Raw genomic sequence first — 22739 nt, 5'->3', positions numbered from 1 at the left:
TGGGTTCAGACTGTAAACGACCGCTGGAGCCGCTCCTTCTGATAGGCTCCAGCTTTCTTGTTGTAAACAGATTTTGAGGGTCTTTTTTCTTTTTTTTTTTTTTTTCTTTCTTGTAATTCAAGGATCAAGTTGTTCTCCCTCACTTTTTTTTTCCCCCTTCTCTTTTGTGATTACGCGGACCCCCACCCACATGTCGAAGCACTCAAAACAAACAGCCAGTCTCCACCCACAGCTTCAGAGGAATGGTCAGCATGCGGGGAAGTTGTGGTAAAGAGTCGGAGTCGTGGAGAGAGACCCTAAAGAACTATGTGTCCAGAGGGATTTGGGTCACTTGGGGGGGACAGACTGATGGGAACTTGCTTGTTTAGAGTCCCTCAGCAGCCTCTCTACCGGGGCTGGGATGTGGGAAACCGGTCATTTTTCTGGGTTGGATCCAGGTCACACCCAGGGACAGAACAGCCGTGAACTACGCCGCCTTTCCAGTATGTAAACAGAAGTTCTCCTTTCAAAACGATGGCTTCTGTCCATCCACAGCAGAAAAAGTTTGGGTTTTCTTTTTTTCTTTTTAGTGCATGTGGGGTTTTGTTTTTGTCTTAAGGTCTGACTCAAACATCTGGCAGCGATGGCTCCTCGTGATGGCTGAGGAATTTGTGAGAAGTCGCACTTAAGTGAGAAGGTTTGCATTTGCATCCAGGGACTTTGCCTCTCTCTCTGCAGAGCTGCTGCATAGCTTTTGTCTGCCGGCTGCTCGGTCATTCATATTCGGCATAAACCTACGGATCCTGTTGAACGCCCCCCCCCCCTCCAGGCCCTGCGGGGGGTTTTAGGTGCCGGGCCAGAGTGGGATTCGGATGCAGATGACTTACCAGGTGGTTCTGCTGGAGGTGCTGAATTTCATATGCAAATGTGATGCTCCGAATTTCATTATGGCTGTGTCGACATTCCCCTGCAAAAGTATTCACACCCAGTAATAATAATAATAATACATTTTATTTCAAAGGCGCCTTTCTGGCACTCAAGGACACCGTACAAAGTAAACTCGAGCCACATTTTGTCATGTTCCCATTGCTAGCGTTTATTTTATTTTATGTGCTATAGCAACACTAAACGGTGTTCAGTTTTGGGAAAAAAAGAGACCAGCACGACTGGTTGGAACATTTTTAAACCATCATATCTGTATTTGTGAACTTAAATACCTTTAAATAAAAGGAATCTTAAACGGTTGCTATCAGATTTCGCCTAACCAGAATCTGGCATTCTAGGCATTTACAGTGTTTATATCTGTAACATAGTTTCCCATTTGAATGGACTCTTATTGTCCACTTTATGTGTACCTACAAAGTGGCTGATGATCTAAAGGTTTTGAAGAGCAGGAGGGATATTTCTGTAATGACAAAGGGAGACAAACTGGAAAATGAAGGTTAATCATCATCCACATTGTTGTTGTTTTACAGCAAACGTTTTGCAATTTCATATTTTGTATCATAGCTTGGCTACACTTAACGTGTTTTCACACCTGATTACGCATTCACACCTTCCCAAATGAACCAGACTTTCTAGATGAACTTCCTGGAGTTTAATTAGATCGGACTCAGTGGGGCTGGTGTGGATGCACCCGAAGAAAACTAGCGCTGTATCCTCCATTTACCTGGCTCAGTGAGGTGGTATTGTTTACTAATGTCTGTTTTGCACTTTATTAAACTGTAAAATCAGTGATGTTGAGCTAATCATTAATCTTACCATCAGTTCCCAACCTGTTTTAGTTCTGTTGTATTTCTTCAGTAGCTCCATGCTAGTCTTTAGCAATGGGGGCTTTTTCTTGATGAAGCTGCATATTGACAGCTGCTGCTGTGGTCAGCGTCTCGGTTCACCTAAACGCTCTCTGTAGGTTTCCAGTGGAAGTGGGCTTGTATCACCGCCGTTTCTATTTGTGTTGAAGGTTAGACAAAGTGCACTCGGCTGCGGCTCGCAGGAGATCCTGACTGAGGTGGCTATCAGTGGATGGAAACGTGTTGCATAACGAGCTCCTCTCCGGAGAGAAATGCAACATTTTTTCTGCTCTCCTTCAGTTTTTTTTTTTTTTTTTGAAGGAAAGCCAGAGAAAGAGAGCATGACTTCTTGGAATGAAAACACACCTGCTTTATATTTGGAATGTTTTTTTTTGTTTTTATTTCTTAAGAATTGGAAGTTTGCTCATTTTCCTGGAAACATGCAGCTATAAAACTTTAGAAATCTGGAATTTTCCTGTGTGTGGTTGATGTATCAGATCTGAAATGTCGACTCGCCTACATCCAGCAATTTGCAGAAGTATTCATGCTAGGGGTGGGCCATACGGACTTGAAAGTTTTATCACGATATTTTTGGGGTGTTATTGTGATATTTATTACTGCTTTGTTAGGTGACTGTGTGTCACGGCAATTATAGTCCCACAAACACAAATGCTGCTCTGCAAAAACATTCCTATTAAGTTCTTTGTAATGACATCAACCTCATAAAGAAGTGTGATTTGTATCACTAAAATGCACAGTAACTACATTTTATCATATTTTTAAATTTTTTTTATTTAGTTTTTAGTTGATCTCGAACAGTGGAGAAAAATGGTAAAGCTCACAATCCCATCGACACTTTTTTTTTGTTTTTAGGGTTTTCTAAATTGGAATTTATTCCTGTAAGAATAAATTAATCAATGATGAACAATACAATCAGTGTCCACCCCTAATTCATACTCCATAAACCTGTTTTGCAACCACAAAATTCAGACATTTTATTGCAGTTTGACACAATGGCATTGAATTACAAAGTGGAAATAAAATGGTAAATGGTTTTGAACTTCTTACAAATGGGTGAAAAGAGAAACCTTTAGTGTACATCAGTACGTGGTCAGTATCTTTGGCTTCATTTACAACTGTAAGTCTTTTATGCTTCATATATTCTCAGTTGGATTGAAGTCGCTGTAAAACATGACTGAGGTCGGTCTGAACCGTTCCTTTGTATCTCAGCTGTAGGTTTGGGGTCGTTTTCCTGCCGCAAGGTGAAACTTCACCCATGTCTGCTGACTTTATCCATTTTTGTTGCCGCTTGGTGAAGACCAGATGTGTGGTTTACAGAAAATACGTGGAAATTGGAAAGCTTTGAACACTGTTGTAAAGCACTCCATTCAGTTTCCTGTCTGGCTTCATGCTGGATGACATGAAGTCATTTTTCAGAGGTTAGTGCGAGGGCTTTTGGTAGAGCAGCAGAGGATCTTCTTACACTGGATCAGTTTAACTAGTTTTTGGTTTGGCAAAGAAATTCAAAAGCATATTTCATTTTTAATCCACCTTTTATGAAGCAGGCTTTGGTGAGGGTTTGGCAAAAAAGTGCCCTCTGTTTGACTTCTACAGCATAGAAAATAGGATGTTGAGGTCTTTTTTTATGATCTGTAGCTCCTGGTAGTCCTTTAAGCTTTTGGACTGACTCCATACTAAGATTACAGTGTTGAAAAATTGCTCAAATTGCACCTGTTGGCACAGCAAAACCTGGATCTAGTTGAAGGATTTCACCTGCACACATGAAATGACTCATTGCAGAACAGGCCTGTGCTGCCACAGTGAGTAGGTGGATATGCAATCAGGCATAGAGTTTCTCCAGAAATCTGATTTTAAAAACACGGAAGAGAGGAATTTCAATTTTACCAAGGGGGGAAAAAATAAAAAAAACATGGGGATTTTCCTGAGTAGATGTTGCCTAATTGTTTCCCAACCTTCAGTTCTATTTTCTTTTTCTCCCCACAGGTGGTTAGTTGAGAAACAATATTTCTACTGTATTTCTCTGAAAACTCTGTGGAAAAAAACATCCATCCCCATTTTCACTATTCAGGAACAGATGGAACACGTTTGTCATTCTGGACAGGGTTACAGAGCCATTCCTGGGGTTTTACATCTCTAGGGAACCGCAGTGAGGACCGTTATCCACAAGCGGAGAAACCATGGAGCAGTGGTGAACTGTCCCACTACCAAAATCACTCCCAGAGCACATGGATAGTTTCTCCAGGAGGGCACAGAAGACCCAATGAAAAAACAAAAACAGAAATGCCTGTCTTATATTTGTCAAAAAAAATCTTGATTTTTCCAACAGCAGCCTTTTGACAAATATTCAGTGGACTGATGAGGCAAAGTTGTAATTATCTTTTTTGGAATGTCGTTGTCCTGGTATATCTCCTGTACAATATTCCATGAAAAGATTATGCGAATAAGCTTTGGTGCTTTGTGACCTGGACCGCTTGCCATATTTGATGGAACCATGAATTCTGCTGTTGACCAGAAAATCCTGAAGGAAAATGTCTGACAATCTTTAAGCTGAAGGGTTCTCGGTTATGCTGCAGGAAAAAGATCTAAAGCACACAAAGTCGGCGTCGAAATGGTGACAAGAAAACAAACGAATGCAAAACAAAATCTTTTGGACTGAGCTTTGCTGAAGCCCAGATTTTGATCTGATTCAGATGGTTTGTCGATCTCTTAAACAGGCCGGTAATGCTGTAAAACTCTACAATGTGGCAGGACTAAAAAAACGGTGATGTAAAATACTGATTACCAGTTTGCCGGCAGCTGCTGCACAACCAGTTATTAGGCTGAGATGGGGGGGGGAGCTTTTACTCCACATCTAACATAAACTTAAACTAACAATAAAAACGGCTTTTGTATTTGCTCATTTGTCTACTGAATTAATTTTGATCTTACACAAATCTGAAAAAAAAAAAAAGAACTCTGAGTAGAAAACACTTTCACAGCACAGCACCTGTCCCTTATTTTGGACTAACGGTTCAAAGTCCCAACCGCTGACCTCTATGCACTTTTTTTTTTTTTTTAAAGCTGAAGATAAACAGACATCTGCCTTGGGGCGGCAAAGCTGTCAAATGACTCATCCAGTCCATATCGTGTTCCCACCTGGAGCGAGCTATACGTGAACAGACTTGCGGTCGCAATCATGGAAATTTCTACCTGAACCCAGAGGTGGTTTGTAAATCTTCGGGCCCAACAAGGTGAAATGGGGGGCCAGATTCACAATACAGTCATCTGATACGCTTTTAAATCCCATTGCACTGCTTGTCAGATCACGTAAAGAAATGAGTCGTCATGTCGGTTTAGCCACAGGGATTAATCCTGCAGAGGTACCCCCCCTTCTCCAAACTTGACGTGCAAGTCATGAGATGACTGGTTCGCTACAGTCAGCCAACCTCCTTCAGGTTTTACGTTGTAATTAGCAGATGAACTGTGTTGCTGACACAATGCGTTTTGGGCCATCACAAAGGCCTTGGTTGTGCGATTACGCGACTATACATCATCGGTCTTTTGTCACGCAAAAGAGTTGGTCGACAGCGTTCCCTGACGTCAGGACCAGCCATGTGGATGACTGAGATGTCGTCCTGTTGCTCATAAAGCAACAGTTCATTGACATCTTTGACTGATGGAGAATGAAGCTATATGATCTTTAGTTCCTTGCGTTTCCTTTGTAAAGGATGTTCCCACCCAAAGCAAAATGTTGAGCTCTTTTCAGAGGGATTTCCTGATTGGTCAGAGAACTTTGTTAGACTCAAGTAGGTCATTGGGTTGGAAGTGTGGAAAGCTTCTCAATCCAGAAGAACAAAACGAAAACAAAGGGGATTAGTGTAATCTTGGTGTATACTTGTACAGTGGGCTAATGGCCATTATATTTTATAGCTGTAAATATAGCTTCTTTCACATCTAAAGACGCTTCTGCAGTTTCTATAACGGGGCTTTGAGTCTGACGCACGGCTCATAATTGACGCTTTAAAAGTTCCTCAAGCAGCGGCGTCCCACTGTTCCCCCGTCAGGCTCGAATAATTTGAGGCGAGGGCACGTCTGTATTAGAGGGGAAAAGGTGACCCCGGCTCTCCTTCCAGCACTTATCTCCTCCGCCAGCTCCGTTTCACTCGCTCTTTCTGAAACGATAATTGCCACTTCCTGCGTGGCGGAGCCGGGCTCTGATCTTGAATGTTCCTCTGAGCCCATTGGACAGTAGATTACAGTAAGAGCAGAGCGCCTTTTGGGGTTTGTCACAACTTGCAAGGAGACTCTCTGGAAGTCCTGCAGCTAAGTTTAAAGAAGCACTCCTGCAGCGGTTAACCATTTCACTCAAAGCCGTTTGGTCATTTCGGGTCATACGAAGCATATTTATTGTGAAGCACCATAAAAAAAGGCCTTATAAGGCAAACCAGCAGATGCATTATGTGCTTTCTAAAGGGAAGGAAATGGGTTTCAGACTGCATTAGAGGATCTTGTGCTGTGTTCTCAGAAGATTATTATTATTATTATTGCCCTTTGGACTGAGGACTCACTAATGAAGCATAACATTATGACTACCTGCCGTCTAAAGTGATGCTTGCACTTTTTTTTTTCCGCACTTTTTTTTTTCCCCTGTAAAAGCAAAAAGTTTTACAGCCAGAGAGCAATTTAGCCTATCTTCTGGAAGTTGGGTAGTTGAGGCCGTTTTCAGCAAAAATAAACGCACATACACGCGTGGAAATTCAGGCCAATCACACAATAGTTTCGTACGCAGAAGGAGGTGAAAAAAATTGCCAGGGATGTTGTGACAAGAAGGTTGAGAACAAAATGTTGCGATTTTCATCAGGCATGTGCGACAATGAGAACTGATTTCAACAGTTCGGTCTAACAATGTAGATCCATTAACTCTTCTGGACGATTGAAGAAATGCTGTAATGTCTGCCTCCAGGATGTTGGAAGCTGTGATCTTCATCCTCCTTGCATCAGATTTGTTTATCCACCTGTAGATGAAACAAATGCCAAAACATGTTTTCCTCAAATCATTTCTTAACCATATTTAGCTGTGGTAAGAACTTTGTCCTTCTAAAGTGCCAGAAGCAGAGATTCTCATGAAACAATGTGAACATGGCCTGCAACAAGGATAAGGTAGGAGGTCCGTTTCCAAGTAACATCCATATGGAAAGCAGTACCCAAGGTTTCCAGGCAGAACGTTGCCAATACCATTCCTGTACCTCTGCTGGCTCATCTGCTTTACGTTGCTGCTTTTGGCTTGGGGTAGGATTCAGCACGGGCACCCTGTGTGCTCTGGCAACAGACCGCAAGAACAAACCTCTGGTTCTGTTGAGACATTAACTTTGGCCAGCGGTGAGAGCTAGCTTGTCTGTTGGCTCAAACCACACAGTCCAGCCTTTGCTCCCCATGTGAGTCCATTCCCTGGCTCAACGCTGGTTCTTCCTTGAACCACTTTTGATTGCTGTTGTCTGCTGTGGTCAACTTTTCGAGATGCACTTCCACTTACAGGACTAACTCTCCTGTTACTGCCCATTACATCCCACTAATGAAGAGACACTGAGTTTTTCCACTCTGCCTGTCAGAGTCATAATGTCATTCCTGACTGACGGAAATTCACTGCAAGTATTTGCATTCGTGGCTCTGCTTCTACTAATCATGTTTCCATTGTTTAAACAGTTAAATTCCATGGATTTGCCCAACTTTGCAACTCAAACCTCGACAGAAATTGAAGTTTGAAAAACTCCAAAGCATTCGGTGAAAATTTTTATTTAAATTCACATCTGCTGGGCAACGAGATGAGCCGCCACTGAGTGTTTAATCACACATTCAGGTTAGTACTTGGCACTATTCTTCATCAGAACCAATCCATTGGAACCTCATCATCATCATTGTATGCTCAAATGTTCCAGGGACATGACGCAGCAGGATGCATTACAGCCGGCGATCATCACTCTGATAACTGTGTGAATAATTAATGGTACATACATGAAAAGTCGTCTTCCTCATGCGATTGGTCTGCCATCATACGCATAAATAATTGATTATATAAATGAATTTCAAACTTCTGTTTTTTATTTTATGAATAGTCGTGTTGTCGGAGGACTAATGTCCCAATAGATTGAAGGATGAGGAAAAGATGAAATGCAGTGTATTAAATAATTAGCCATTGATTAGTGGGGAGGACTGCTGCTGTCTGGAACCGTTTGTGCATACTTGTGATCATTATTATCGTAATTATCTTTTTTCAGAGGTAGTTTTGCCTTTGGGCCTCAGGATCCTGAACCTTCAGCCTGCTTATGTTCAGAGTTACACCCATAAAAGTCAACGCATGCATGCTGGTTTCTGTGTCATCCTGGTTTAAACTCTTTATTTGCTGCATGCCGACACAGAGGCCGCTGTCGGTTTCAGATCCAAGACGAAGCGGTACCTGCAGGGGAAAATGAAATGGGAGAGTCAATATTTTTCTCCAAATATATTACGTCTTGGTTTTTCTTTTTTTTTTTTTTTTCCCTGTCTCGTGCGGTGTAATGAAAGGGCACCACTGAAACTAGATTGTAGGTGATTCTATTCTCTTTGTTGTTCTAACTAAGAGTATTTAAATAAGGATTTAATTTCCTGCAATGTGGTATTTTTTATTTTTTTTAAAGGTGGTCTTAAAGGTTTCTTTGTTGTGGTCTGTTTTTATGAATGCAGGTCATATTAAAAAGCACCCAAGAACTCCGGTTGGAGGATATCCTGGAGATTTGGGTCTGATATACCTGTCAGCAAAGAAAGCAAAGAACCCATTTAGCACCGCTGCACTCAAGAAGCATAACGCAGAGTGGACTTCCTGTTTTCTAAAGACCGTTTTTTTTTCTAACATGTTTTGCAGATTTACTGTTCAAAGTGCTAACTTTTACAATGACGCATATTTGGGTCATTATAAAATGACTCAAATATGGACCCACATACCCATATACATGTAAAACCATGGCTTTTACATGGCAAAGCTATGTAAAACTAAATGCATCTTTTTACTACTGCAGCATAATCTCTCAAAATTCTATAAAAATTTAAAAAGAAGCAGACTGCTCCCATTCAGTGACGCAAAATAACTCTAGACGCCTTCAAAACAAACTTACAGGCACACAAAATGTTAAAATGCTGCTGTTTTTTTATTTATTTTATTTTTCTTCTCAGGTTTGATGTATTGAACACCTGAAGCTTATGGTAAATAGTTTGGGATAAACTATCTACGTGGTCATCCACAGTACTTCCTGCCTGTGTTTGTCTTCTACTTGATGGGGTATTTTTAAGTTTAAAGTTGGAAACTCTTAAAAAAACATGAACTTTTATTCACGGAAAAGTTGAGGATTTCTTACCAACCCCTTCCTCGAAATCCAATATGGCTGCTCTGAATATTAAGTATAGTTTATAGCTAGAGTAAAAGTTTCTTAACACTTCCAACATGTAGTTAGCATTTCTGTTCAGATGTCTGCATCAAAGTTAATTTGTTAGAACCAACTTTGATCACAACAATGATGCCAAACTTTGCCAAACTCTCTTTACCCATTTCTCATAATGCAATTAAAACAAACATTTCCAAACATGTTTTGTTGTTGTTCTTGTATTAATACAAAATTAAAGGCTGGCTTTTTCTTTTAAATAAAAAATCAGAGTGAGATTGTGCTACGACAGCAGAAAAAACCAGACAAGCAATGTTTTTTTTGTTTTTTTTAACACACGTCTTTAAGCCTGCCAATAAACTGGTTCACATCTGTATTGTGGCTCAGGGAACATGGTGAGCAACATCTACGTGCAGGTGTGCACCGCATCTGCAACCGGTTACGTCATTCCAGTCATCTGTTCCTCATCGTTGTCTTGCGCCTCTCTCTCTCTCTCTCTTCCCTCCATCCAGACGTGCTGATTCATGCTCGGGTGTCGGGTAAACTCGGAGTCACACTCGTTCGCTGTGATGATGAATTTACGATGAACCCTGCCAGCTCGGGGAAACAATCGCTGCAGTCTCAGCTGCTGCATGGGGGCCCTTTGGAGTTTATTTTTAACCCAGACGTGATTTATTTAGCAGTCTGCTTTCTTGGTTTGTGCGAGCAGTCTGCTGAGCTCAAACCTGCGCCGCGCTGCTCCGGCTCATCTGTCCCTCCGCTGTTATGGTTCATTGTTTGTGTGCCGCGGCCGTCAGCCAGCCACTTAATTTTGTTTTCCATCGTCCGGGGTGCATATGGCTGCTTTCTTTAACTGCTTTACAGCAAATAATGTCCTGTGCCACATTAACCATCTGTGAATGCATTTACCAAATTGGTGTCATTTTTCATTAGGCCTAGATATTTTAAAACTGAACTACTTTTGAGTGAAAATGACTTTATTCACCCTGTTTTGCTTTATTTTTGTTTATACTTTTTTTTAATGCTGTGCCCCCATATGTGCAGATAGAAGTCAGATTTATGCTTTTTATTTCACATTTTCTGCTGCATTTTTACCTGTGCAGTGCAAATTAATGCTGGTTAAAATTAATCAACACAATGACAAACTAAGCATGGGCTGAATCCCAACACCAAGCTCTGCCAGACTTTTAAAATTACACTTCAGCAGCTAAGATTTCTCACACAGAGCTTTTTTTTCTCTCTCTCTTCCTTCTGTTTCTTAACATCTCCTTCACCAGCCAGTGTTGCCAGGCAGAATGGCGTGTTTTTGTGTTGACACCAAATTCAGACCCTACGATCAGATTTTTCACCATCCTGGCCATTGCCTTCTTACACAACTGAGCTCAATTCAAGTCTCACTGTGTGGCCTTTCTCCCATTGACTTGGATTCCCTCTGGTAGATCTTCAACTCAGCCAATCGGCGAACAGAAGAAGTTGTGGATGATGTCGATTTTTCTGCCTGTAGTTGTAGCCATGGTGGCGGAGAAATTGAACAAAGCCGTCCAGTCCGTGTTGGCCAGTCTTCCAAATATTGAATTATCAACAACCATTTTGTGCAGTTCTCTCTTTGCAGTGGAGGAGAGGTGTTTACAGACCAGGTAATTTCCGGTAAGCTTCATAGTGTCGAACTGGCGCGTTGCATATATCACAGACAAACATTAGCGAGTCCACGCTTCCAGGAAGTAATCATTTCTTTGTAGTTCTCATTTATTTGAGCTACATCACCACGTCAAGGTACATGAATGCATTGAATTCTTTTTGGAGATGTGAAGTTTTTGACAGGCAAGTCAAAGTCAAGTCTCATTGTGTTTTTGTTCTCGTTGCTTTTTTTTTTTTTTAAATATGGCAAGACTCTTGATTTCCAGGTGGATTTTTGTAGAACGAACATCAAGCCTACAGCAGTGAATTGTATTTTCAATAAAGTTATAATGCTTTTCCAATGGGTAAAGAGGGCCATCACCACCAATCGTGTATTGATTGGAGATTTTGTACCTTTCCTCTCCTCCCCCTAGTTGATTCCTGAACCAAGCCAGGACTGCCGCCCGCACTAAGCAGCCTGGCATAAGTGTGAATTATAATGACAAACACAGCAAGGAGTCTCTGTCTTGTCAGGCTCCCACTGAGGTCTTTTCTGCTCAGTATAATGGCTCTATAAATCTCATTGAACAGCCAGCTGAACCCAAGACATAATGTCGTTTTAAGGGTCAGACACCGAAAAAGACGAATTTCACAGTTCTGCGATATCTGGACCAACGGAACAGATTTTTCTTGAGGTTTTTTTTTTTTATTCTCATCATGGTGTAAATTGCTGATGGATGTTAAATCAGGTTTATTTGTACAGCACATTTCAGCGACAAGGCAGTTCTAAGTGCTTTAAACCATTAAAAACATAATAGAGTAACAAATTATTAAACAAGCACTGAATGCAACATCTTGTCAAATCCCAACATTGAAATCAAGCATGTTGATCAATGTTCCATTTTTATTAAATCAACTGTGACTATAAGCTGGTGGGTTTTTAACCTTGACTTAAAGGAACTCAGTGTTTCGGGTGTTTTGTAGTTTTCTAAAAGTTTGCGATGCATAGAAGCTGAATGCTGCTTATGCATGTTTGGTTCTGGGAATACAGAGTAGACTAGAACCAGGAGACCCGAGTGATGTGCGAGACTGACAGTCGCCATTTGTATCTAAGAATTGATTTCAGAGATGCCAATTAACTGAATTAAAGTTGATCTATGAATGATGGAGATATTTGAATCTTAATCAAGAATCTGAGACTCTAAACAAAACCTAATATTGCTGTTGGCTTGGGGGGTTTATTGGTGCGTCTCTTTCCCTGATCGCTTTGCAGACATTGCTTACATGACGCCCAGTGCTGGATGTGGAGCTGGTCCACGTCGCGTGAACGCACGCTGTTCCCCGTCCTCTGAAGTCGACGCGACCCGGCGGAGTGTGTCGTCCAGCTCATCCGTCACATCTTGTCTGTTTCTGAACAGATGCAGATATTAATGGGGAGTCTCCGGAGAGGTTTAGAAGGTTAATGAATCAGTGGCTTCAGGCAATATGGCAGCAGCATCAACCTTCACATATAGGGAGCAGCCTAAACAAACAGATGGGTCCTCTTGGACCGAGCATAGCTGGTCACTTGAACTGCATTGGGAACAGACACGTTTCATGTGACTTTATGGTTTAGCTGTGTAGAGTAGAAATACAACATGCACAGCTTTATATTTCATGTGCTCTTACAGTGTGGAGATCCTCTGGCCTATATAAACAGCCAACTCGCTTTTCCTTTTATCCCAGTCTGAGGAATCCCTCTGAACAACATCCTGTAGTATTTCATTAAAATTTTAAAAGACCTGAGGAGTTGCGTAAGGAAGCACCCTGGGAACATTGCGACCTGCAGGTTCCTGCCGCACGTTTAGCTGCTGTGCATGTCGTCCCAGCAGGCATGAGGGGGACGACAGGAGGAGGTGGGGATGCAGCCAGTGGAGGCTGAGCTAGCTTCACTGAAGCTGCATGAAACAAAGAGCCTGGTATTTGAGAGTTAAGAGCAGCGGCGTTCACAGATATTTTAAGGGACGTGCGTTCAAATGGGGGAGAATATAGGGCACCTTGTGCAGCACATGGAACCGCCGACTGCAGATTATCTTAAGTGCAATATGTATGTATATATATATATGTATGTATGTGTATATATATAATTTTTTTTTTTTTTTTTTGCACAGTTGTGGCTAACCAGATGGCCTTTTTTGAGTCTGTATACTCCAGTTAACTAATCATTAATAAATTAGTTGACGACTATTTCAGGCGATTGTCTCTTCTTTTAGTTAAATCATTTCTCTTGGTTTCCAAGCTACTACCTTTTATAAAATAATCTGCAGTATTTTATTTTATTTTATTTTTTTATTTTTTTTCCAATATTTTTTTTTATAGGCGACGAGACAAAAATGTGCCGATCGATGCACCTCTAGGTTTCCTTCCCAAGCAATAGATTGATTACGTGGCATTCGGGTGCAGTAAGTTCAGCTCCTCCGCCTCCAACCTTTGTCTCCTCAGGCAGCAGAAAGGCTCTAAATATCTTTCTGGACAGTGTTGTTTTAGCACTTGTTCAGTCTGATTGTATGTCTAAAATGGGAAAAGCTCAGTGAGAGCCCGTCTGGCCACGCCTTTGTTCTGTTGGAGGATTTATTAGCTACCGTAAATCTTTGAAGGAGGTCACCTGGGAGTCGCTGTAATGATGCAGGATACGTCATGTTCTCCTCTGTGTTTACGTTTTAAACTCTACCATCTTTTGCTAATTGGCTGCTCCAGCTGCTCGCGCAGGGGAGTAACGAGTTATCACAGAAGAAGAATCCTCTGGTCTGTTCACTCAGCTCAAGTGTGTGTGTGTGTGTTTGTGGCCATTGCATCATATTTGTAGATTAATAATGAGAAAAAACAGTTTTCGTCTAACGGTGTGCAGCTGCTGGGGGAAGGGAGGGTGCTACTTCACTACATTTACACAACCTGGTCACTTTGGTACTTTCTCTAATAACTTGGTCACTTTAAAATGCATTAGTTTTACTCTTGCATCCTCAAACAACTTATTTATTCATTTGTATACATGTGTGTGTTTATAAATTCCTGACCTGCTTGTTCCAGCTCTTTCTGACTCCCATTTTCTTAAGAAATTCTGAGTTCAGCTGTGAACAAACATCGAATATACGGTGGAGGGTTTTTAACAGAGGCGCTGGTTTTAAATCAACATTTAAAAAACTAAACGCATTGCAGTATTATCCATAGCAAATGGGCCTAAACTTTTCCTTAGAAAACCCAACTTAAACCAAATAATTGAATCTAATCAGAAGTTTGTTGTTTGTACTTTAAATGAAGATAATCGTGTAATACTTTCTTTTGGATTCTAAAGGATTTCCACTGTTAAAAAAATCTGCAACATATCCTTAAGAAAAAGCAAAATTGGCCTCAGAAATCGACATCAGGAAAAAGCCGATCGGTGTGTCTCTGCTTCAGACGACGACTAAAATTTATTTCCCCTGAATGTAGAGTTGAATTAAAAATTTCCCCACAAATTCAACTACATCGTTTTTAACTTGACTCCCACTCTATCCAACAACCTTTTTGCTTTTGTCTCCATCTGCATGGTAGAAGGCTGGATTTGGAAATTGGCTTGTGCAGCATCTTACTAAAGCGTCTTCTCGTATCCAACATAAACGTTTCCTCTCCTTTCTCCCCCACAGATCCAAAACAATTATCACTAAACGGCCACTCGTGTGAGTTCATCACTGACCCATCAGAAGGAGCTTTAAGTACAAGAAAACAAGCAGCCGTTGAGCCAGGAAGGATTCCTGTTCTCCGGGCTAACTCTGCGTGTGCGGACCTCTGGGAGCGCAAGAATCCAGTCAAGGACACGTTCACTCCCTCCTTCGCCTCCCTTTCTCAGCCTGCAGGAAGATGGGAGTGAAAACATAGTCGTGCGGATTCAAGAGAAGCTCTTAATGAATTCCAGGGAATCCTGAAAACAAACTGAGCATTTGTCGGTGTGTCGGAACTCGGCGGCCATGTGCTCGGTAGCTGTGACCATCCGGCGTCTTCTGGCTGCCGCGCTGCTATTGGCTGGAGGCCTGGAGTCGGCGAGCGAAACTGAGGAGGACGTCACGCCACGCATCAGCTTTCCATACAGTGAGTAAACGCATCCACCTGCTACGCCACCAATAAAACATGAATTGGACAGTACAGCAATGTGTATAAATAAGTGAAGTCACTGATTTACACATTTTTATTGACACATTTTTTCTGCTCCTTTTCTGACTAATGTACAACAACTTCAGTGAATCTTAAATACTATTTAATTTCAGTCAGGTTGGGTTTTTTAATTAATTTTTTTTAATCAAAGTTCATTTTAATTTGGTGCATGCATTTAGGTCAAGTATTTAAATATGCCTGCTGGAGAACGAACATCCATGACAAATGCTTATTTTTCCAAGAAATTCTTCTTTTTAAAATTTATTTTAACTCATTTTTTTTATTGTATAATTTCAATTTTTCAAGTGAATCACTATTTAAAAAAAAAAAGCCATTCTTACTGATGAGGGTACTTGGTACTATAACTGTTTTCATCCTAAAAAGCTCTGGGGATTTTTTTATATAATATACTGAAAGCAAAAAAACAAAGGGTTTCCCCCTCACCCACCCATCAGTGGATTCTTATGACAGAAACTCAAAATAAAATTGGAAATGATTACCTCTCTCTGCTTGTTGAAACACATCAACTTGAATAGTTAAAGTGCATGCAAGCTGGAAATGAAAATGTAATGCCGTATAAAACTGAAACAACAGGAAGTGTTGGGATCTCGGGTTTAAGCTGCCTTTGTTTTCTTTTAGTTCTCTAGATGTCATGTCTGTAATATGGGTGCAAACAATAAAACAGCTGTAAACTGAAGTTACAGGGGACTGAGGGTGAGTTAATCAAAGGTCCAGGTCTTCCCAAAATGAAAGCAATCAGTTTTGAGGCTGGCAACAGGAGTGTTTAGGGATACCTCAAGGCCTGGGGGGCATGCATGCCAACTCAAAGATCAACCAGGGAACAAACACCACATGTTCATAAATACATGCAGGTGCAGGTTTTTTGTTTGTGCATAAGATCTCTTGCCTCTGTTTTCATTTTGAGCTTTTATGGAAAGACTGGAGGGGGAAAAGGAGCCTGGAAGCTTCTCTGCAGCTTCAGTTCGTTGCTAAAGTGTTTACAACCTGAAGTTTTGATTTGTCTCCTCAGAACAGCAAACTTCAATTTGTTCCATTGGGATTTTATGTGCTAAAACAACACGGTAGTGCTCATTTGTCATATTAAAGGAAAACGATGCATTATTAAACTTTGGATATATAATGACATCCAACACACCTTTCCACTGCACATCAACATAAAAACGCACCATCTCAATTGTACCACAACTGAATGTTAAAGATTGATGCACGTTCTTAAGTTGGCATGGTCTAGTCAAAGCCCATATCTAAATTTAATAGAGAGGTGATGAGACCTGAAAATTGCTCTTCACAAACGCTCCACCCAACCTGACTGAGCTTGAGCCATTTTACAAAGAGAGAGAGGGGATTGTAACCCACTGAAAACCATAGATCATTTCACAATTATCTACTTTGCCTTGGCCTGTGACCAAATGTGAAAAATGTAGGGACAGTACGCTACAGAGCGTGTGGTAAGTGTGAATAGATTAACAATTCTAGTTTGTATGGCTTAGCACTTAGTTCTGAGGAGACATGACTCTAGCTGTAAGACACTGAACGTCCCAAAGACGTTTGGTTCTTCCTCTTTTTTCTCTCCAGTTGTCCATTTTTAGTAATACGCAGCCATCTGGTACTCAGGAACTTAACGTCTAGCTGCTGATTTTAAATGGAAAGCCTTTTCGCAGCTGACTGCGTCATTAAATGCAATCACTTTACATAAACTATATATGAAGTGTGGATTAAGCTGTATAACCTAACAGCAGGCTGCTGTGTTTTCAGCATTCGTTCAGCTGACAGCCTTTTGGTAATGGATTGATGCTCTGCGGGAGCTTTTGACAAACAGGAACGCTGTTCAGATGTGGCTGTCAAGGGAAAATTGACTGGTTTTTCTTCTTTTCCAGGAAAGCCTCTCTTTACAAACTATTTGTGAAGCAGACAGTTGATCATAAGCAACAGGTTGCTCCTTAAAATCGCCTCCATTCTTTCTTTTCAACTTTTCTCTGTTCTCATGCTTGGAGACACTCTGGTCCAACAATAGCCTAACTACAGGCGCGACAGCTACACACCGGTTTGCTTCTCAGCCAACTGCGTGAGGCGTCAAACCCTACTTGGCATCATCCACCATTAAGAGGAAACCATTCTCCTTCTCTAGCGTGAAGGGACTCCATTGATGAAACTGACTGGTTCCCAGCATAGTGGTATTTTTCCACTCCCCAAAGTTTCCCTTCCTCTGCATTAATGATCCAAATTCCATCGGCTCTGACACAAAACGCGTGTAAAGGTGCGTATTTTGATTATATCGGTATAAAATGGCACACATTGCACATTTTTCATAAACAAAGTGTTCAACTTTACTGCCTTGCTGAAAGTTTCTCCTAAAAACCAGGATCTCTATTTTTGGTGTGTGCTGCCTGTAAGAACAAGGGGTCCCTGGATATTTTTCTGAGAGGGGATCCTTGCCCTTTTCCTAGAAAAGCATCCTTTTACTTTATTTTTTTTCCTTTCCCCCCCTCCATTCCTCTTTTCTTGCTCCTTCCTTCTCTCCTAATGAGCAGGCTAATCTCAGATGTGCAGTGAGTGAAAGGGTTTTGTGGCAGAAGGAGGGCTTGTCTGTTTTCCATTATGCCTTACAGGCTTCAGGGCAGTACATGGAGTATCAAGAGGCTTGAAGCAGTAAGTGTTGGTTAGGCAACCATGCAGCATGTATCCCTGTTGGTTGTCAGGAACCTCTTTGGCAGCTTGTCTTCCTACAAAAATGCCCAGAGAAAGCTTTTTCTTCTTTAAAGCTGCTTTTGCCTTGAGAAAATGGACATTGACAGATTATTCATTTAAACCAAACTATGATGCAGGAAAGTGATGTCTGAAACATCATTGCACATACTGCAGCAGGAGGGGTTTAGGAACTTGGCGCACCGTTTCCTCTGGACTTTGACAGTTGTGTGTGAAAACAAATGTCACACAACCACGTGACCAGGTGTCGACTATTTGAATTTGGCCCAGTCAACCTGGGCCCTTGAGTTTTCCCAAGTGAGGCATGGCTCTATAGGAAACTCTAGGTTCCCTTCTCCAGGTGAGCCACTATGCTTTTATGTAATTCTGTGCTGTCGAGGCCTTTGAATCGCTCATTGTTTGATGATTTTACCAGGACCTTAAGTCTTGACCAATACATCACCCAGAAAACCAGATAGGATGATATGTTCCCCTTGGTCAGAGGCCAAGGTTCTCTGTAGCAGACAGGTTGACCGCTTCCTCTGGGTTCAGGTTGAGTCTCTGCCTCAAGCAAAGGAATGCAAGTATGTTGGTGTGTTGTTTACGAAGAATGGCAGGATGGAACATTGTGGACATACTAGGGCTTTACTCCTGAATCGGAACACAAAGTTCTCCATTTTCTGATCCATCTACATTCCAACTCTGGCCTACAGGACAGGAAAAGAGACGCTTCTGCCCGTCAGCAAGGCTCGATCTTAGAGATGGTGTTCTTCCCTCTGTCAACTGGAGAGAAGCTCGGAGCAGACTGGCTGCTCTGGTGGTTCAGGAAGCCTGTCGTGCCTCGTTTCCACTTTTTAATTTTTTTTCCATTGTAAAGCCAGCCCATACAACAGACCCGTACCGCACCACTCCTGGTCCCTCTTTGGTTGCAGGTCTGTAGGACAATTAGGGTGGAGCTACTAGCTTCACATAACTGTGCATTTATTGCGTGACAGAAATGTGTCACCACTTGAGACAAGCACAAGACATTCTAGCTCATCACGCTTGTTGTTGCACTAGAAGACAAACCATTAGCTGTTTGGGTTCAACCCTGCCTTCCCATTGAGGGTAAAACTGAGTGGAAAGGCTCTCCTGAATACGCCAGACCATAAAATAGGGTACCGAACCGTACTGTTCAGTGTAAATGAAACTTTTTTTTTTTTTTTCTGGTGAAAACCCAGGGTAGACCCAAAACTCTCTGAGGAGGTTGATGATGCCGAAGCGGTAGGTTCAACAGGTCTGATCCGAAAACCAACATGATCCAAAAATAACTTTGTTGTTTACTTTTAATTGAGGTCTTGGTAGGAGACTTTTCCTTCTAAAAGGAAAAATATTGGTCAGTTCTGCTGTAATGACTTTCACATCGATGTCCTGTAGGAAACAAATGATGATTGGTGCTGATTAATGGATGCCCGGTGTTCACCATGTCCTTTCTAGTCTCCAAGTTGATGTTTAGCGGATATTGTGCGCCCTCTCTCATGCATGCTAATCCACTGACCTTGGCAATGTGTGGACCTCAGTTCAGCAACCAACAGAGGAGGAGTTAAAAAAAATGTGTGTGTGTGTGGGGCGTGGGGGTGCGAAGAGTGTAGAGTTGGCTGGGGTCAGATAAAATACTCATGGGGTTTTAGACATGCTCCGATGCCCACCTAAATCCCAGCAGAGGACACGCCCACCGATCCTGAAAGAAAAGCAGCCTGTGGCTTCCAACAGAGGTGGCACTCACAAGTGCCTGCACATAAAACCGCAACGGGTGCAACAATGGAGTGTAATTACAGCACATCAGCTCCGTTTGTTTCAGACATTTTAATGACTTTGTTGCTTGCACGCTCCAGGGAATGTATAGAAGCGCTCAGTCTGCACAGATTTCCATCAGCAGCCTTTTGATTTAAAGAAAATGGCAGGCGGCGAGAAGTCTTTGTGTTGCCGTTAATCGAGGAGGACAGAGAGGAATGTGAGGTTAGAGTGTCATCGGGTGATTTTTTTTTTTTTTTTTTTTTTCTTCCCCTTTGTATTGCAGCGATGAAGGGTCCAAGAAAAAATTGGTTTATTTTCCACCCATTTAAAGAATTTTTTTTTTCCTTATGTGTTGGATGTTGCTGGGTGTTCATCACCCTGGTTGAATTGAGTCTCTAGCAAATGTCAGACTTGTTGCATTCATGTGGATGTCAAGCAGGATGTTTGCTTTTTTCCCCTACCTTCCCCAACATTAAAACTGAATATGCTCCATTTATCCCATGTTCTTGTCTGACAGGCCGTTTATGATCTTGTTGATGTTGTATATAATGGTTTATGCCAGGTTTAAAATCAACTCTGCTGTGTAAGTAAATCCTAGAACATGCTGATCCATGTATCCTTCAGCTGCTATAGTTATGTGCTGTATTTACATTAAAAAAAATAATAAAATCAAACTGAATATGGAAACAAGTTTTGGCATAAAGTTCACTTGATGCTGTCAGATGTTGCTGCTTAACACATTCTTCTCCCCAATTTCTGTATTTTGTCAGCAAGGGCATAATGAAAAAGCCCTTCTGAGTTGGCAGTATGCAGCAACAAGTGGGGGAGGGGAAGAACTGCATTACTTTGAGTACTGTAGTTATTACACAATTTCTTGTGCACATTTTTGACTAGACTGTTTTTTTTTCCACTCAACTTTCCATGAATTCTTGGATGCAGCTCTTTGTGAACAACCAACTTCTGTTAATAAACTTCCATTTTATTAACAGAGAAGTGAATTCAGCAGTTTTCACTGTGATTGTTTAGCCCATAACATAGCACATGTTTGGAAAGTCTTTAGGCTTTTTATTTTTATATTTTAAATAAATATTTTTATTAAATATTCACATTTTCAGAGATATTGGATTTAGGATTTCATCAGCAATAATGATAAATTAAAATGTGCTAAAAGAAACTCTTGAAGTGCATCAGCCGAACAAATGTATACAATTTTGTCTTTTTAAAAAGAAAAATTTAATCACTTTAACAAATTAACTTTTAATAATAAGCTGAAAAGATACACTTGTCTTAAAACAGTCCAGTGAATTACAATTTGCGACATTTGACATCATTTTTAAGATTTAAATCTTCATTTTATCAGGATAAAAATGCATTGAGATTAAAAACCTCTTTTTCAAAGGAGTTCTGGCCAGGAGGCAGCAACAAATACAATACACAAAAAGATACAGTTGGTAGAAAAGGTCAAGCTATAACAAAAAAACAGGTACATGTCATAGAATCCACCTCAAAACATTTTAGTTTAGATTCAAAAGCACTAACTGAGATGAATTCAGCCAATCATAATGACACAATCAATCAGTTTTATTTATGAAGCACCTTCATCCTAATAGCAGCTCAAAGTGCAACGTTTCACGTAACGGTGTGATCGAGGACAAGCATGTTTATGCAGTAGAAGAAACTTAACATTTGATTTGAGTCACATCTGGAAGGGTAGCACCAAGCTTCTCATGCGTCCCTCATTAAAACTTTCTTGATCCTGTTCCAGAACTTTAACGCACTCCACATGCCTCGCTCTGAACATGCATGCAGAAACGGTCTTTCTGTGCTTGCCTGAGAAGACTGGAGATTCATCCAAAAGACAACATTAACGGGGCAATTTTTCTTTAAAGTGGAAGCAACTGGCCTTCCTTTGGAGAAGTTTTGCTGCTATAATCCACAAATACATTGACTAATCCAATGGTCCTTCGCTCGTTTGGGTCCTCATAGCTTCATGACCACAGGAATTAAATGCAGCAGGGAAAGTGCAAGAGCTAAAGCAGCCATTTAGCTAAAGCTGCGTGCAAGACGAGGTAAACCGTCAGCAAAGAGTATAAATCCATATGTTGGGACACTTCTCCTCCTCAGTCAACGCTGTGGGTGAGTGGAGAGATGGAGCAACTTCAGGCTGCTCTTCTCATCAAGAGCCTCTCCAGGGACTTCGCATACAGATGGAAACATGGCAGAGGACTGTGTTTGGATGATGTGGCACCACTTCAAAGACCTTTAGCATGCCAGTCCAAAAGTGAGGGGCTCTTCACAAACTGGAAGCCGAAAAATCGACAAGTGGGCATTGACTTGTAGAGTACAACGAGGGGAGTCCATGGCTGCAGAGAAACTGTCTCTAACGACGTTTAAGCCAGCTGGGTTTTTGGTAGACATGTGGCTTTATTCCCCTGCTCCGAAACACTTGGCTGAGCTGTAGAAATGCTATAATGTAATTCATTAAGCACAATTCTCAAGTGTCCTCAGTCATGCTAATGGCATTTTTCTCCATAGATGCTGCTGGTAAAACAATGAATTTGTGCTAGACATACTTCCTCAGTTGTTGAATATCTTTTAGGATGCATTATTTGTTCATTGAGTGAGTCTTTAAGGGTCCTCTTGTGTTTCCGTCTCTGCACACACTCTGGCCTCGTTGTTGTGTGGACATTTTGTGTGGGGTAGTGTGACAGGGATGTTCTGGGACTGACCCTGGCAGGTGATCCATTTCCTTAACAGAAATATGCTTAGCTGCTGCTCTATCAGTCTTAGCCTGGCGGCCTTCCTGCTTAGTGAGAGTCAGTCGCACTGGGGGGGAGGAGTTGGACAAATGGCGTTTGCTATGACCGGACAAAATAAAAGATGGCCATAAACCAGGTGCTACTCTTAAAAAAAAATAAAAAACTTTCTTGGAATATCCAAATGAATACTGGCAGCCTTGGATTTTTAAGGAAATGATTTCATGGCTGGAGTGGAGTCCAGTCAGGCCAGTAGTTGGTCGTTTAGTGGGCCCAGGGCTGTTTGTCTGCTAAATAAATGCAGATAATTGTCCAAGACCACAAGGGAGGGTGTTCTTGTCCCACTATGATCACAGTCCAAGTTGGCATCTTGGTGGCAGGTCTAAACAGCTTCTATGTGGCTTCAGAGCAGATTTGTTTTTCCCTTTTGGACATTTATCTGACTGCATGTTCATCACCAGTTGCCTTCTTCCGAAGTCTCCTTTTAGCAAACCTTGCATTCTTCAATCGGTCCTATTCTCTCCAGTTGACACAGC

General features: G+C 41.4%; 1 protein-coding gene across 6 annotated transcripts in view; it reads left to right on the top strand.

The window, feature by feature from the left end:
- The window catches only part of LOC103135993 (semaphorin-4B), a 67596-nt gene that overhangs the window by 12992 nt on the left and 31865 nt on the right, over positions 1-22739 (top strand). For 5 of the 6 annotated variants that reach the window (XM_016669990.1, XM_016669993.1, XM_016669991.1 and 2 more), the window contains one exon: positions 14461-14902. The exons of the other annotated variant lie outside the window; for it this stretch is intronic. In XM_016669990.1, the coding sequence (XP_016525476.1) occupies positions 14782-14902 (121 nt within the window). In that variant the 5' untranslated portion in view covers positions 14461-14781. The remainder of the gene's footprint in view (positions 1-14460; positions 14903-22739) is intronic. 6 annotated transcript variants of the gene reach the window in all.

Source organism: Poecilia formosa, unplaced genomic scaffold (assembly GCF_000485575.1).
Source record: "Poecilia formosa unplaced genomic scaffold, Poecilia_formosa-5.1.2 Scaffold29, whole genome shotgun sequence".
Taxonomy (NCBI): Eukaryota; Metazoa; Chordata; class Actinopteri; order Cyprinodontiformes; family Poeciliidae; genus Poecilia; species Poecilia formosa.
Note: the sequence above shows the minus strand (reverse complement) of the source record. Positions and strands in the feature narration are given on the sequence as shown.